This window comes from Ictidomys tridecemlineatus, chromosome 3, assembly GCF_052094955.1.
Source record: "Ictidomys tridecemlineatus isolate mIctTri1 chromosome 3, mIctTri1.hap1, whole genome shotgun sequence".
NCBI classification, from domain to species: Eukaryota; Metazoa; Chordata; class Mammalia; order Rodentia; family Sciuridae; genus Ictidomys; species Ictidomys tridecemlineatus.
The window spans coordinates 203,269,346-203,287,968 of NC_135479.1; the positions used below are offsets into that span (position 1 = coordinate 203,269,346).

The 18,623-nt window shown below is 35.9% G+C and overlaps 1 protein-coding gene across 1 annotated transcript; it reads right to left on the reverse strand.

The window, feature by feature from the left end:
- Window positions 1-6,047: 6,047 nt before the first annotated feature.
- Window positions 6,048-6,677, reverse strand: LOC144375757 (keratin-associated protein 26-1-like). Its single transcript, XM_078041193.1, has one exon. The coding sequence runs from the start codon at window positions 6,675-6,677 to the stop codon at window positions 6,048-6,050; it is 630 nt and encodes a 209-aa protein (XP_077897319.1).
- Window positions 6,678-18,623: the final 11,946 nt, after the last annotated feature.

Genomic DNA, 18,623 nt, shown 5'->3' on the forward strand with positions numbered 1-18,623 from the left:
TTTAGATTAATTTAGCATGAATCTTTAAGAAACTTACCAAGTAGGGTTAAATACATTCTTTGAGGAACATCTGTGTTCACTGATGCTTTGATTAGATGGGATTATTATAGAAAACAGGTTCTGATTAATTTTTTGGTACTGGAAGGGTTCCAACATTTAATTGAAGGGTCTATATAAAACAAATGTCCAATTTGCTACACTGTTTCTCTGGCTTCTTATGTGGGATCTTTATCAGAATGATGTGTTTGACACTATACTGTCAATATAGAAGGGCTATTTCCTCAGTCCACCCTTGTTGGGATATGAACTTTGGAGATTTCATTAGTTCATCCTTCAGTCTCCTGCTAGCAGCATTTGCCACATCTAACTTGTTTTATCAGTGCCTTATGTGCTATAAACTGCCTGCTCATGACATCTTGGAGGCCCAGGTGTTACATGAAGGGCATTCACCCACTAAGGAAAGGTCACTGTCTTCCATAATATGGAGAATGCCTAGGACATGGAGGTTATTATTAATATAGAGGAGTTTTCTTAATCAATGCCACTTATCAAGACAATTGCTAGAAGTCTCAGAGTATTGATAGTCGTATGCTGCATTTTAAAGTAGAACCTTAGTTTCATTACTAGACATATTTTAGCACAAATTATATTAGTAGGAGATGAAACCAATGTGATGAACATTTGCATTTCCCATAAAAAATAGTAAAATAATCATGGTGAGTATGTCAGTAACAATTAAAATGCATTGATGACATACACTTATTGGATTAAGAAAATACACTAAAATATGCAGATAAATTTCCTACACAGAAGAAGTAATGAAATCAGAAAAAATAGTCATAAAGGTTTATATAATTTGAGAGATGAAAAATACTTGGACATTGAACAAGGAAAACAAAACAAATATTTAACAATTGCCATGGTAGATGTGCTAAAAGCCACAGAATTAAGAGTACTTTATGTTTTGTGTTGTATTATTTGTGAAGTTTACAGTCAGGGATTCCCTGATGTCCCGATATGTAGTTTGGAGATTTGTTAACCTTCAAAAAGTGAGCAATACATTTGCTAGGTATTGATTGAATAGCTTTGTGTTGAAAGTTAACAAACTTAGTTAAATTTGGAAGATTGTGGACATTGTAAAGACAAAGTTCTGCACTGCCTCAACTGGCTGTGAAGGGCACGTTCATGTACCATCCCCATCATCTCAAACTGACTATTTTTCCCTTTCTCTTGGTTGAACAATCATACATATAGAATTTTCTTATATCACATCATTTAGAAGAATGAATCCAAAAGCTCAAACTCTGCTGGTCCAGGTTTTTATTCAGCAGATAGAGTGAGTGAGTGAGCAGCAGGAAGAGATGAGGCTAACACACCTTGCCTAACTGCAGGCACACTGAAAAGTCCTTACCCCGCTCCCCTGCCTCTCTTTCTGAGAGACATCTCAGGACATTTCCTTACTAAAATTTTTGTCAGAACCTAGAGTAATGCAAATGCTGCATTGATAACCGTTTAACAGATTCTAAAAATTATATCTGCAATCTCTTTTCAAAGATTATCTCATGAAACAGTCTGTCTGGTGTCATATGGGCCACTTTGAGATTTACTGTCTCAGCAAGATGCTGTGATTTATAGCAAGTCTGGAAGAAAGAGTCATCTCTAATTAGAGGCCCATCTGGCTGAGTTTGCTGTGCTTTTGGAAAACAACCAGTGCTTGCTAAGCACATTTTAGACATACCTGATGGAGTTGACCGTGTCATTGGTGAGAGGGTCGAATATCTTGAAAACATTGGCAAATTCTCTATTACCATCCTCCCTTCACTCACTACCCTCAGTACCTGCCTTTGACCTTGTTCTCTATGCTTAAAACACTCTTTACCCCAGCCAATCTCAGGGAGCTCTCTTGTAATCCTTCTGGGTATAACTCAAGTGTCATTTTTTGAGAAACAAAAATACCCCTGATCTTGCTAAAAGCAACCAATTCCCTTGTTTGTAATACCATTTTTACTCACTATATACTATTTTATACACTCCAATATTATCATACTTTTCTGCATTTGCCACTTATTTTCCTTCAGTCCCTCAGATTGAGTTGTTTACAATATACCCCAAGCACCCAGAAGAGAGCCGAGCACATGATAGTTGTTCCTTGTTTACTGAGCGATTCAGCGTGCTGAAATAACTTCCAAGGATACAAGTGCCCTTATCAAGTGATACAATGAAATATTGACTTAGCAATCTGAGACAGTTCACAGATTTAAAGAGATGCTCTTGTAGTATTCTAATTAACTTTTCACCAGTATGAACAACATACCCAACATAAACAATTTAAAGGAGAGAAGATTTATTTGGGGGGCTGGGGATGTGGCTCAAGCTCACCTGGCAGGCGTGTGGCCTGGGTTGGATCCTCAGCACCACATACAAACAAAGATGTTGTGTCCGCCAAAAACTAAAAAAAAATAATAATAAATATTAAAATTCTCTCTCTCTCTCTCTTTCTCTCTCTCTCTCTCTTTCTCTCTCTCTCTCTCTCTCTTCCTCCCTCTCTCCCTCTCTCTTTAAAAAAAAAAGATTTATTTTGGCTCAAGGTTTTAGAGATTTAAATCCATTGTTGACTGCTCCACTGCTATAGGCCCAAGGCATGGTGAAAGGGTGGAGTGAGGGGAAGCTTCTAGCTCAAGATCACCAGGAAGAGGGTGGAGTGGGTAGGGGGAGGAAAGGGACAAAAGACAGTCCTCAAGGACACATCTGCAATGACCCCACTCCTTCAATCAGATTTCACTATCTGCAGCTTCTAACTTCCCAATAGTCCGTGCAGATAATGAAGTCAACATTGTATTAATCTGCTGATGATGTCAGCACCGTCATGATTCAATCACTTCCCAAAAGACTCCCCTCTGCACACGGTTCAATTGGGGCCCAAGCTTTCCATATATGTACCTTTGGGGAACAATTCAGATCTAAAAACAAATGATATGCTATTTCAGAAAACATAATCAAGAAAAAATATAAATAAAAAAGCAAAGCATTGAATTAAGGATTTAAATGATAAATGGAAATGGAAATGTGTTTTCTGAGCTTCCTGAATCTCTGGTTTGATGTTTAACAATAAAATTGAGAAGTTCTCAGCCCTTATAGCTTCACTTATGTCTTCTGTTGCTTGTCTTCTTTTTTTCGGTATTCTGATTAAGAGGATGGTTCACCTTTTAAAAATTCCCACAGTTCTTGGGGGCTTTGTTATCTTCATTCTTATTAATAGAACTATTTCTCTTTGCCTTTCAGTTGGGGAAGTTTCTCTTGACTTCTCTTCAAGCTCACTCATTCTTTCCCTTGCCACATCAAACTCACTAGTAAGAGACCATCGAAGGGATCCTTCATTGCTTTTGCAGTTTTGGCTTGGTAGTAAATTCTTTGAATTTCTCTTTCTCTGCTTACATTGCCCATCTGTTTTCATATGTAGTCTATTTTTTTTCCTTTTAGAACTGTGAACATATTCATCAGAGTTATTTTAAATTCCCTGTCTGATCATTTGAACATCTATGTCGGAGTCTGATTTTGATGCTTCCTTTTCTCTGGAGGCTGAGTTTTATGGCTCTTTGGCATGCCTTCCAATTTTTTTTTTTTTTTTTGGTTGAAACTCATGCTATATTCTGCAATAGAAACTGCGAGAAATATGACTTTGGCATGAGATTTGAAGTTAATATGGCTGTGAGTTAGGTTATATTTAATATCTGCTGTAGCTGCAGGCGTCAGAGTTTTCCTATTTACTTAGCATCCTTATTTTTTCCCCTCCGTACTTGGCTCTCAGGTTTCTTAGCCACTTCTCTTCAGGGAGAATCTCATCAAGTAGCTCTTTCATCTGTACTCCACTGTTATTATGTTCCAGACAATGTTGGTGTGGTGGTAAGGTACAGGAGAGGGGAAGCATTCTATAATCTTATAATTAAATATCAGATTTTTAATTGGGACGTGTCCCTAAGCTGTGACCTTCCAAGAGTTTCTTAATCCTACCCATCCCTACTTAAATGAGCCAGGAGAGCTAGTGAGGCCCCAAAAGGGGGAGACATCCACCCCTGGGTGGATAAGGTTTTAGTGAAGCTGTTTCCCTTAGAGAGTGGGGATTTGTTAAGGAGGAGGTCCTAGGTTTGCTCTCTGGGATTACTTCTCCCCTTTCCCTCACAGAGATTTGCCATGAGAAACTGGCAGTGTCCCTGGAAGTGAAACCCAGGACTATGGTCCCCAGGAGGTTTCATGTGCTGGCTAATCCACACTCAGCCTCTAGCAATTTCTCAACATGATTATCATACTCTTTGTACTGAGTTATGTCTTCAGCAAATTTAGCTCAAGGAAATCGAATACTGACACACATAACAAGATGAGGGAATCTCACAAACATTTAGTGCAAGAAGCCAGATACAGACATCTTGGGGAGACACTTTATAGTTTTATTTAAAATGTCAAGAACAGGCAAAATTCATATGTGGGTCACAAGTGAGAATAAATGGCTATGTTTGTGGAGTAGTGTTTTGTGTATAATAGTGTGCATGTTGTAGCTCAATTCACATCTTAAAGTGATGTTAATTTAACCAAATCAACCATGGATGTGAGTCTGAGATAAAAGGCAGGCAGGTTCAAGGTGTGATTTACTCATTAGGATTAGGGCAGGGAGAGAGAGGGTCTGGGGAAAAAGTGTCAAAAAAGAGAAGGTGTGCATGACATCACCTCTAAGTAGCCAGGAAAGCCAAGTTATGTTTGGCAAAAGACAGAATGGGGAAAGACTAGAATAGATTTTAAGTACTACTTCAAGGTCAGGAATTTTATGGGGCAAGATTAGGAGTGAGAACACCTTGCTAAAAGGAATGGTTGCTAGTCAGTTTCTAGAGACTATTGTGTTTCTTGTATATCAGGCAAATTTTGTTGATATCCCACATCCTCAAAAGGATGAATATTGATGTCATTACAGCATAGTTTTAATTTGTGAAATCAATATTCCCTCACTTTATGTCAAATGAGGGGAAAATGTTTCTTTAGTTGAAATATGTACCATTGTATATGACTTTTGGTAACCTCATGTCAGTCTTTTTTACCTCTGTATCTCTTGTGCCTGGCACATGGTGACTTGGCATATAAGAAGCAAGTGATAGTGTTTTTTTAAAAAAATAAATCATCAGGTTAATAAATAAACTGAGGCTATGTTATAAAAGTAAGTTATGAATTTTCAAGCAGAGAGAGTTGAAGCACAATCTGGTCTTGATGTTGATATATGTGAAAGGGTGTATGGGATGGGATTATAAAAAAGCATTTGTTTGGGAACCTACAGGTAAGAGAGGATTGCAGGAGCTTAGTGTTTCCAATATTGAGCCGAAGGGTATGAAGCCGGAGAGGTAGGGGGAAGAAAGACAATGAAGGAAAACAGATATCACACTAAGGGGCTGGGATTTTTATCTTATTGGAATAGATCATAGGAACCATCAGAGGCTTAAGGAAAAGCTTATGTCCAGGTTTGCAGCTAGACACAGGGTTCTGGTAGAACTGTGTTCAGTGGAAGAGAGAGATAAGAGAGATCATTGCTAATCTTTTCTTTTCAACATAACTTTCACCAAGGACTTTTGGGATCTCTCAAGTATAGGGATTAGAAGTCTCCAGACTTCTGAACTACTGGAGGTATAAATAAAACCTTCCCCCTACTGCGAGGCAAAAAAAGTTCAGTTGAGGATCATCTGTCTACCAGCTTGAGTTTGTTGAAATGAAAAAAAAAAAATGAAAACAAATCCATGAACCAGATTCTTAATTTCACTGAATCTCATTTATTAGAGTTTGAATCAAATATATTCTTCCCACACCTGAGCAACATTGAATGGCATTGTAAGCTGAATTTCTTTGTAAAGGTAAGATGGAAAACAAGATTAAAAGTTGAAAGAAGCTCGCATTCGATTAGGCACAGTGAAAACAAGAAAAAGCAGGCAGTACTAGGAAAGCAGCAAAAGTCCATGGAATTTGAATTTTCTTCCTGGATCTTCGCATGAATCTTCATTGGAACAAGGATGCTACAGGCCTCCTTGGGCCGAGCAGGATGGACGGCAAGTGCTGAACACGTGGGGCAGAGTCTGGCAACTGCTGGAGTGAGGCTGCAGAGGTCTGAAGCTGCTGGACACAATGTTCCCTGCTTGAGGATTGTAGGTCACACACCCCGTGGGTCGGTACCCGTAAGGGAGGAGGTTCAGGGGTCGGCCACTGTTAGGCAAACAGGTCAGGGGGCGATAGCCACTGGACACGCAGCCCGTGGGCTGGAAACTAGTGACCAGGGGAGTCGTTGGACGACAGTGGCTGGATACATAGCTCAGAGGCCGATAGGATACTGGGAGGCAGGAGCTGGAGAGGAAGGAAGAGGTTGGCAGAAAGCCGGATCCTTGGCAGGGCCTGGGCACGTAGTAAGCCGTGGAAGAGCAGCTGGAGGTCTCGCAGTTGGCAGGCTGGCAGCTGTTCAGCTCCCCAGAGGTCTCCTGGCAGTTGCCTGGGAACCAGGACTGGTTTTGACAGACACCAGGTACACAGAGCACATCTCCACAGCTCACATTTGTAGAGCAGAGGGCCACAGGGGCGTTGAGAGGAACATGGCAGGAATTTCTGAGACACCCTGAGCTGTAGTTTCCGGAGCAGGCGTTGTGGCAAGACATGGTGAGGGTTGGAGAGCAGGCTGTGGTTGGAGGAAGGCAGTGAGTGTCTGCAGTTGCATTCTGACCCTCCTTTGGCTTGTCCCTTTATATATCCCTGGAGAGTGGAGGTTCTGTGTACAGACTCTTCCTCCTGGTCCTATGAGACTGCATCAGAGCTTTTTATTACAGTCCAGGAAGTGGGGCTCCCACTTCCCATAAAACTGAATGTTCCCTGCAAAGCCTTCCATTGATTAAGTATATCTATAAACCAGTGTGACTGAACTTTAATAGGATCTCTCCTTAAATTGTCCAACCAGAGCAGACACTTTTGAAGGCTATGACCTTATTCCAGTTATAATCAACCCAACCGTATACAGACATTTTTAGGATTCCTCCCTTGAAATTGTCTTTAAAAGTTGTAGCAAACTTCTTTGAAAATTGGCAAATTATGTCTTTGAAGAGAAATTCTATTCCTTTTAGAAATTGTCAGAAGTAACTTGAAATCAAGATTTGTAAACGTGAAACTCTTATATAACCTATGTGGCAGAATTTAAACTAATAAAATGCAAAAACGGTTCAATGTGTTTTGTTTCCTTTCAAAATCCTAATAAAATTGATTTCTTATCAAAATATCTTTATTCAGAAAATCTGTGCTCATTCATTTCAATGAATAAATGAGTAAAATCAAAAGCTAGGTTTTTACCTAAGGGATTTTTACATATCGGTAGCAAAGTTGAGTTCGGTTAAAATTTTGGATTTCAGTGTGACCACAAGTGAACAAATGAAACCCCCTTAAAGAAATTGAACAAAATAACAGTTTTCATAAAGATTATTATAGGATTAGGTACTATACGGTTATCCATATTATGACCTAAAACCATCATTCTTGGTTTTAAAAATAATGTACATGGATTAAGACAGAGAAATGCTTCATTTCCTGCATTGGTTCTGATATCAATTTCTCAAAGGAATTTCTAAATGTCATTACATAGACAATGGCATCAGAATAAATATATGGTTTTTCTAAGTTTGAGGAATTTGGAGGCTATGTGGATTATATATTTCTATAAAAACTGTTTAATCATTTAAAAAATTCATAAATGTGGTTTGTTTCAAGTGTAGACACTCTATTTTTTACATGCTAACATCTCTAGCAACTTCAGTGGCTATCTTAATGGGAATTTAATTTATCTTCAAATCTAAATTCTAATTTCCTTTGGCTAAAACTTTTTAAATTGCAATACTTTTTTTTCTATTCAATGTTCAATGGAAATGGTCACAATTATCAAGTTTCCCTTCATCCAGGAGAATAGAAAATTAGAAAAAGAAGTTTGGTTTCTCTCCGAGGCAATACAGGTCTATTTTACTCTCAGGGTTAGAAATATGAAAATAATACAATACAGTCTCTGAGATCCTGCACTATCCTGTTGATGTTATTTCTGAATTTTAGGTTGGAGGCCTTTACTCTTCAATGATTTGAATGTGCTGTGAAGGAGCCCTAGTCACCCCAACACCCTAGGGCACCATCACCTGATTCTTGCCCATGGTTGCTAGAGTCTTCTTGAGAAATCCTGGATTCATCAGCTGAATGGCGTCAGTAATAGGTACAGCCATATTTAGCTAAATGCTTATCAACTTTATTTGTTGATGCTCTTTATGTCTGCTCTTCTCTCATATAAGCAGGAGTCAAACACCTGCATCATTAGCACATCAGTGTCAGCGGATGTATGCATAAGAACTTTATAAGTTTTATGTATACATGAGTGTTTTCTTCCTGAAGAGAAGGAGGGTGGAGAAAGGGGCAACACGTTCCTTTAGTACTTCCTCTGTGATACACCTTTTGGTATCCATATGAGCAGTGTCACTTCATCCTTATAATTCTACGTGGCAAACTTTACTATTTCAAGTACTCATAATAAAACTTGAGTTTTAGAAAGTTACATTAATAAATATGAAGATAAGCATTACAGCAAAGGCTGTTCATCTCCCCAAACATTTTTGTCCCACTACCCAATTCGGGCATTATGCAGAGATGGACTCACATTCATTTAATGCCTTCATGAACCTGGAGATTTTTATGATTGTTCTTATCCCTAGTCCTTATTACTGTAATTTTATATACACATGCTACACACACACAAAAAAATACCTAAAATTTTTAGAAAATAGAATGTTCTGAATGAATTCTCAGAGCATTACAAAATAAAGGTATGTTAATGAACAACAGCCTTCCATTCATTCATTCAGAAAACGCTCACTGAGCATCTTGTACATGTGAAATGTCATGATAGAACCTGGCAATGATACTAAGGTAAAACTGGTTTCTTCTCCCAGATGTTTTCCATCTTCTTAAGGGTGCTATGACAGGAACACAATCCGCGTAAATGTTGGCAAGTTCTGTATGTGATGTACAGAGAGGGCAAATGTAGCTCAATGACTTAAGGTAGAAGTTGGTGTTTGATATTAATTTTGAAGGATGGAAAGTAATGGCATGGATTTGGGGCAAGAGGGAGACATTTTAGGCTATGGAAAAAGATTAAAAAAAACAAAAAAATGACAACATGATGCTTTTTATGGAGGGTTCTTAGTGGCAAGTTATAGTTACTAACCCTCCACTCACTTGCCAAATCTCTGTGGGTCATCAAGGAAGCAGGGTGTTGTTTTAAAGGCACTGTGTTCCAGTAGCTGATTTCAAGGAGCGTGGAGAATAAGTTGTGGCCTAGATTGTAAAGTGAGAAATTTTATTATAATGTTTTTCTTCTTCAGCCTTCTAAAGTTAGTCTTTTCACTCATTTCTCTTTGTTATGGCTGCTATTATTCAAATTGGGTTTGGTCCCCATTGGTTAATTTCTTACTGCCATCTTTGATTTCTCTCCTTATAGTCTTTTATTTTGCCTGAGCACTATATTTAAAATATAGGTCTAAAATTAATTTCATTCTTTGTCTCGCTTACTCAAAACATTGAGGAATTCCTTTAGTCAACAGGAAATTGTCCAGATACTTGATTACCCTCCTCTGCCTTGTTCTCTTCACCTCTCATATTGTACCATCTCCATCTTTTTGATATATTGTCTCCTTGCTTATCCTACTCTTCCTCTCCTCAGAAACAATTTTAAACTTTTATCTATTGCTCAGATCTCAAGTAAATCAGCTCTTTATTTTTAAATACTTCCTAGCCCATTCCTGCCAAGCTAAATCTCTCATGCCTTTAACTATTCTCTCTCTCTCTCTCTCTCTCTCTCTCTCTCACACACACACACACACACACACACACACACTTTTGCCTTAGAAGCAGTATGTATCTTATTTTCCAATTGTATTACAGTACTCCTTTTACATGCTATCTACTCAATGCTCGTTATCCTCACTATAAACCAGTCAGTAGTATTCATGCTTCAGGTCTCTAGTGGATTGAATCCCCACCCCAAGCCCTGTTTGAATAGATGTGATCACTATTATCAATATATCTGAAGAAGCTTGGTCTTTGATTAGTAAATCTTTTCTAACATTTATCAAATAAAAATTAACGTTTACCATGTGAATATTCTCTTTGATAAACTTTTCGATTTTTCTCTGTTCACCTGGAAAAGTCAAATTCTAAGGTATATGAGATAACAAGAGGATAAGAGGAAGGGCAGGGCACTTTAAATCCTTTGTCAAGTTTTTCTCCAAGCTAATCTAATATGTCTGATTAATAGCCACTTTAGCTTGGATTAGAAAAAACAGCCAAGGGTATGGTGTCAATTTCCTTGTACTCTACAACTTAATAAAGTGACATAAGTGTAGCACCCCCTTGAGGTTGGATGTCATGTGCAAAATCACTGAATCATCATCTATGCATCTAAGTATTTCAGTGATTCCCTATCAGCAATGTAGGCCCCTGGGTGGATGATTAGGCTGTCAGGCAGTAATTCACTGTTAAATAAATTTACTGTGTTATAGCATTATTGAGTGTGAAAACTATAGTCTATACATGACTTGAACAACATTTGCTCCTGTCATTCCCGTTTCCTTAACGCTCAAAACCTTTCTGCAGATGATGCTAGAATACTGTTTTATGTTAATTAACACACAATTTCATACTTGTATCAAAGACAGTAAAGTTGGAGGTATCTTTCTTACTATTCAAAGCTAAGTACTTTAATTGTGCTCCTTTCACCTTCAAAAGGACATTCAAAATTTCTTTTGTTTTGCATATATGTTTATAATTTATTTATGACTTTTATTAATTTTCCTCAGTTTTTTAAGACAAAACTGTGAAATAAAAATGGCACATGCTTAAGGTGTATAATATGATGCTTTGATACAAATACATGGTGAAATAATTATCACAATCAAACTAACATTTTCATCAACTCACATAGTTACCATTTGTTTCTTTTTTGGTGAGAACACTTACTATCTCTTCTCTTTGCAAATTTGAAATATCCAAAGTGGTATTAACTACCATTACCATGATGTATGTTAGATCACCAGAACTTACTAGCCCTGCATCAGTGAAACTTTGCAAGGTTTGGCTGACATCTCCCTACTCTGACTCACTAGCTTCTGGAGACCTCACTTTAGTCTTTGCTTCCATAAGACTGATATTTTTAGATTTCACCTATAAATGATATTGTGGACTATCCATGTGACCAGCTTGTTTCACTGAATGCAATGTCCTTCAGGTTCAACCACATCCATTTGTCAAAATGGCAAGGATTTCTTTCCTTTTTAAAGACTGAATAACATGTTCGTACAGATATTGCCTCAAGTTACTTATTTCATTTTCTTCGGTTATACACCCCAGAATGAGATATATGAACCATATGATAATTCTATTTCTAATTTTTAAAGAAATTTCTAGAATGTTTTCTGTAAAGAATGTGCAATTTACCTTTTTGCCAAAATTGTCCACTGTTACACATTGCTCTTCACCCTCACCAGGGCTTACCTTATATTTTGGTAATAGTTATACTAGAGGTTGTGAAGTAATATCACATTGTGGTCTTTTTTTGCATTTCCATGATAACTGTAGTGTTGTTGGACATTTGTTTGTTTTCTCTGGAACAATTTTTAATTCAGATCTTTTGTTCACTTTTAAATTGGGCTGTTGGAATTTTATTTGTTGTTGTTTGCAATTGAGTCATATGTATTGCTAAATATTTTGAATATTAACACCTTATTAGATTTATGGTTTGCAAATATTTTCTTATGTTCTATAGGTGGCTTCTTTGTTTTGTTGATTGTTTCCTTTGACTTGCAAAGCTTTTAAGCTTGATGCAATCCACTTGTCTTTTATTGTTTTACATATTTGGGCTTTGGTTGTCATTTCCAAAAAAAAAAAAAAATCATTGCTAAGCCCAATATCAAGAAATTGTGCCCTGTTTTCTTCCAATAATTTTACAACTTCTGGTTTTATGTTTATATCTTTAATCCATTTTGAGTTCATTTTTGCACATGGAGTAATATATGGGTTCAATTGAATTCTTCTACATTTGGTTAAGGCAGTTTCCCCAAAACATATATTAGAAAGACTACCCATTTCCCATTATATTCTCATGGCAACATTGTCAAAGATCAGTTAACTGTGAATGTGTAAATCTATTATGGGCACTCCATTTCATTCCTTTGGTCCATTTGTCTATTTTCATGCATCTATTTTTTTTCTATTGATGTGTGTACATTGTAACATGTTTTGAAACACTGTCCTTCTAGCTTTTCTTTTCTTACTCCAGATTGATTTGCCTATTTGAGAATTTTAGGATTTTTCTGTTATTGTGAATATGCAATTGGAATTTTGTTAGAGATTGTGTTAAATCTTTAGGTAATTTTGAGTTTTTTAAAAAAGTTATCAATATTAATTCCTTGAATCCATAAGCATAAAATATCTTTCCACTTGGTTTTGTTTTCAATCTCTTTCATAAATGTTTTCTAATGTTCAGTATACATATCATTCACTTTCTTAGATAAATCTGTTCCTAAGTACTCTTTTTTATGTTAGTATAATCAAAATTTTTTTGTATTTCTTTTTCAGATAGACTATTTTTAGAGTATGGAAATGCTACTGGTATTTGAATGTTGATTTTGTATACTGAAACTATACTGAACTTATTTATTATTTGTAACAGTTGCTTTTTTTGTCTTTCTTTCTTTTTCCTGGTAGAGTTCTTCCAGGTTTCTAGTTAGTATCATGTCATATGCAAAACAGAAGCAATTTCACCGCTATCTTTCTGATTTGTATGTGTATGATTCTTTTTCTTTTCCTAATATCTTTGGCTCATTCAGTGATGAATGGAAGAATGCAAGAATGGACATGCTTGTTTTTTTCTTGATCATAGGGGAAGATATTCCAGTTTTTCACCATCGTGAAGTGAATTAGCTGTAGATTTGTCATATATGGTCTTTATTACATCGAGGTGCATTCCTTCTATACCTAATTTGTTGTGAGTTTGTATCATGGAAATTTGTTGAATTTTGTCAAATTCTCATCCTGCATCTATCAAGATGATATACTACTTTTATCTTTCATCAGTTCATGTGATATATCAGATTTATCAACATGCATTCATTGAATCATTCTATCTTCCCAGAGATAAAGTTAGAATTTTTTTGAGGATTTTTACATATGTTCATCCAGGATATTGGCCTGTAGTTTTCTTGTACTGTTCATATCAGACTTGGGTCTCAAAGTACTGAATTTATAAAATATGGTTAGAAATGTTCAAAAAACAACAGTTACTTCTGTTGGTTGTTTACATCTTTATTATTCTATATTTCACATTATATATCTCTGTTATGATCTTTATTATTTCCTTTTTTCTGACTTTGGGCTTAATATTTTTTCTGCTTTTTCTAATTCCTTTAGAAGTTACATTGTTTTATTTGACATATTTATTTTTCTTTAGGTAAGTGTTTATTGCTCTAAAATTCTTAAGTATTTTAGTGCATCCCATAACTTTTGTATGCTGTATTTTAATTTTTATTCATCTCAAGATTTTTTTGTATTTCTCCTTTTATTTCTTCTTCAACCCATTGGTTATTCAGGAAGGTTTATTTATTTTTCACATGATTGAAAAATTTTCAGTTTTCGATTTGATTTTGATTCCTAATTGGATACCATGTGGTTGGAAAGGATCCTTGATATGATTTCAGTCTTCATAAGTTTGTTAAAACTTGTTTTGTGGGCTAACATATGTTCTATGCTACAGAATACTCTGTGAGAAATTGAAAAGAATGTGTATTCCTTTGTGTAATCAGAAGTTAAATTGGTGGATCATATTTTATTTTCTGAGGAGACTTCATATTTTTTTCCAAATCGACTGTACTAATGTAATTCTTACGAACAATGTACAAGGATTCTCTTGGCTCTGCATCCTCACTAACACATGCTTATTTATGGTTGTTGATCATAGCATGCTAGCAAGTGTGAAGAGACATTTAATTGTTGTTTTAATTCAAACTTCCCTGATGACTAAAGATGTTGAACATTTTCAAAATATATTTGTTGACCATCTACCTCTCATTTGAGACATACTTGTTCAGATCTTTTGGTCATATTTTAATTTGAAAATTTGTTCCTGTTGTGTTGTTTGAGTATCTACATATTTGGGATATATATGTAGCCCTTATAAGATGTATGGTCTGCACACATTTTCATCCAGTTCATGGATTATCTCTTTACTATGCTAATTACTTCTTATCCTATAAAGAAGTTTTAAAGTTTCTTCATTCCAGTGTTTGTTTCACAATTCTTAGTATTATAGATATGGGAGCAACTTAACTCCACATCAATAAATTAATGGGTAAAGAAAATGTGGTATATAAACAAAATGAAATAATATACAGTCTTTAAGAAGACAAAAATTCTGTCACTTACCACAACATGGGTGGAATTGAGTCACATCATGAGAAGTGAGAGAAGACAGGCATAGAAAGATATTATATTAAGTATTATATGATTTCCTTATATGTTGAGCCTATAAAATTCAATCTTATAGAAAGAGTAGATATATCATTGCCAGAAGCTAGGAGTGAGGAATGGTTTGGGAAAGAGATGTTATTCATCAGACTAAGAAGTGTCAGAATGAAGAAATAAGTTTTAGTGATCTATTACATTTAACAATGACAATACATTGTATAGTTCAAAGTTACTGAAATAATAAAATTCCAGTTAGGTACAGTGTTGCATGTCTATAATGCCACCAACTTGGGTATCTAAGGAAGGAAGATAATAAATTCCAGGCCAGCCTCAGAAACTTAGTGAGATTCTATTTCAGAATAAAAAATAAAAATGATTGGGATGTGACTCAGTGATAGAGTACTCCTGGGTTTAACTCTTAGTACTGAAAGACAGACAAAGCAAAATATATTTTTTTATGTCTTAACCACACCACACAAAAAAGGACATATTAATGTAGTTATGAATATGTTGATTAGCTTGATAGACTACATAATATATAAATGAAAATATATGTACCCCATAAATTTACCTAATTATTTATTGTCAATAAAAATTAATAAAAAAGAAATATACCTAAATTTTATATCAAAAAAATTCAGAATGGGTCAGAGATTTACATGTAAAATGTAAAATGATAAAATGCCTTTAAAAAATGGATGAAAAATTGTATGATCCAAAGCTGTGAAAAATTCTTAGACTGAACAGCTCAGGCCTATCCTGAATTGAAAATGTGATGAGTGGGGATTTAATTGAAATTTAAATTTTTCAGCTGGGAGTGGTGGCATATGTCTATACCCCCCCCCCCCAGCTTGGTAGCTGAGGCAGAAGGACAGCAAGTTCAGAGGCAGCCTTACCAAGGGGAGGTCAAGCCTCAAACTCTGTGAGGTCCTAAGCAACTAAGGGAAACCCTGTCTCAAAATAAATCATAAAAAGGGTTGGGGATATGGTTTAGTGGTTAAATTCCCCTGGGTTCAATTCTTGTTAGCAAAAGTAATAAAAAAATAATAAATTAATTAATTAAAATTTTTATTTTTGAAGTTCCTGTTAAGAAGATAGGGAAAAAAAAGATACAGAAGGTAAGAAAACATTAGCAATCCAACTGTTTAACAATCAACAATCCAACTAGAACTTGAGCAAAATATATGAGGAACTATTTCACCTAAAACAATATACAGATGGGAAATAAGCACATGAAGTGACGATCAGTAACATAGGCCATTTGGGAAATGCAAATCAAAACCACAGTGATGTGTCACATTCATTAGGAAAAAAAATTGCTAAAATGAAAATATGGACAATATGAAACACTAGCAAGAATTCAAATAAATTGCATCATTCATATATTCCTTGTATGAGTACAAAAATATAAAAATGCAGGGCACTAGAAGGTGTCAGAATAGAGAAAGAAGACATGTCCCACTGGCTTTGCTATTTGTAATTTGAACAATAGGAATACAGCTTTCTATTGAGGTGGAAGTGAACTATTATATATGATTTTTTTTTCAGAGATTTGGAGAAGCCCAGAGATACTCTTGTATTGAGTAGAGGCACATAGGAAATGCACCCGAGCCTGGCAGGTTAAATGATGCTATGTCACCACAAAGCAAGAGGCAATTCGAAGGGAGTGAGAAACAGAAGACAAAGGTGGCACATGATTGTGTTTCCCAACTTTTAAGTAAAGAACACTGGGCATGGTGGCTCACGCCTGTAATCTCAGCTTCTCAGAAGGCTGAGACAGAAGCCAGCATCAGCAAAAGTGATGAGCTAGGCAACTCATCGAGATCCTGTCTCTAAATAAAATGCAAAAATAGGGCTGGGGATGTGGCTCAATGGTTGAATGGCCCTGAGTTCAATCCCCAGTACCTTGCCCCCCCCCCCATAAAAAAATAAAAGAATAGAGATTGTTGCCCTGGCTACATTGGTCGACCCAATCTTGTAATACCATATACATATGATCTTTTCTGTTAAGGTCTGTAAACAAGTCAAAATAACACCTAATATTTTGCCAGGGGAATGTTAGAGTTCGTAAACAAGTCTGGATGGTGTCTGGCAAAATGCCAGAGGGAGTGGTTTGAGAAGTAACAAAAGCGAGCCATTAAGTGTAGAGATTCCTTATTGGTTGACTGATGTATCTAGTTTATGCTAATTAAGATAAGCTGTGTGGAATGTATAAATAGCTCTGTTGTCCTACAATAAACGGCTCCCTCTCCTGCTGTATCAACATACACAGTTATTCATCACCCCCCAGTTATTTTGCTGCAGCCGGACTGCGGCACTTTTCATTTTTCCTATTTGATCATTTATGTGAAAAATCAAGAGAAAATAGCATCCCAAACACTTCACAACACAATTGCCACCATGAACCCGGAGTAGAGGAAATGCCATAAAAAGAATTTAGGATGCTGATCATTGAAATGTTCAACAAACTAAGAGAAGATCTGAGGAATGAACTGAGAGTAAACATCCTCTTAGTTAAATAATGAGAGAGAGAGAGAGAGAGAGAGAGAGAGAGAGAGAGAGAGAGAGAGAGAGAGAGAGAGTTAGTTCTAGAAAAGAACCAAATAGAAATCCGGAATAGAAAGACAATAAATTAAGTTGAAAACTCCATTGAAAGCATCCCCAATACATTAGACTATTTGAAGACAGATTCTCAGGCCTTGAAGACAGATCATATAAAATTAAATAAAGATGAATAACAAAGAAAAGATGTTAAGAAACCATGGCCAGAAAATTTAGGAAATCTGAGATAAACTTAAAGACCAAATGTAAGAATTATTGGCACACATGAAGAAAGTGAAATATAAAGTACAGGAATGCCCAATTTTTCCAATGAAATAATACCAGAAAAATAATTTAAATATTAAGCACAGATGGAAATCCAACAACAGGAGTTCTTTAGAACTGCAAATAGACAAGATCAAGAAAGATCCTCTTTTGTTAAAATTGATTTTATTTTTTAAATACATGACAGCAGAATGCATTACAATTCTTATTACACATATAGATCCCCTTAAAGATACATTATGATTAAAAAGCCTAATATAAAAAGCAAACATAAAATTCCAAAAGCACAAGAGAAAAATGGAAAAGTCACTTTTAGAGGCATGCCAATTATAATGTGTGCTAATTTCTCAGCCCAGACCCTAATTGCCAGGAGGGCTTGGAAAAATATATGCCAAACCACAAAAGATAACAATTTACAAACAAGATTGCTAAATGCAGCAAAACTGTCCTTCAAAATTAAAGATGAAATTTTAAACATCCCTGATAAGCAGAAACTAAAAGGATTCATAATCACTAAGTCAACACTATAAAACATGTTCAATGAGATATTTCTCATACAGAAGAAATAAAAAATAAATATTGCAGCTAATGTATGAATGGATCTCACTAAACGAATCGTCAATTGAAGAAGAATCAAAAATGGATGAAGCATGAGAAGTAAATAAAAAATTCAGGAAATAAAAATCATCTTTCTTTAATAACACTGAATGCAAACTGCCTAAACTCTCAAATCAAAAGTCACAGACTGACAGAATCAAAATCTAAGACCGAACCATATGTTGTTTATAAGAGAAGCACTTTGTACACAAAACATTCACAGCCTTAAGTTGAAAGTATAAAAAAAGTTATACCCTGTAAATGGAACCCCAAAGCAAGCAGGCATAGATGCTGTCATATCTGACAAAGGACACTTCAAGCCAAAGTTAATTAGAAGAGACAAAGATGGTCCACTTCATATTGTTAGGGTAACTGGAACAAGTATCCACAAGAGACACATCTCTGAATTCAAGCAAAAGTTTATTGACATAAAATGTTTTCCAGCTTGCTCTTCTGTTCAGGCACAGCAGGCAGTGTCACTTAAATAGAGGTTTTGTATCTTTTAAAGAAGGAACAAGAGCAAGTTGGAAATGACCTTGGGTGCAGCAGGCTAGAGTTGACCTTGGGTGCAGGTGGCTGGTTAACAACAGAATTCTCTCTGTAGGGATCTTGGAGGGAGGGTTATGGGAAGAGAGTATCTTAAG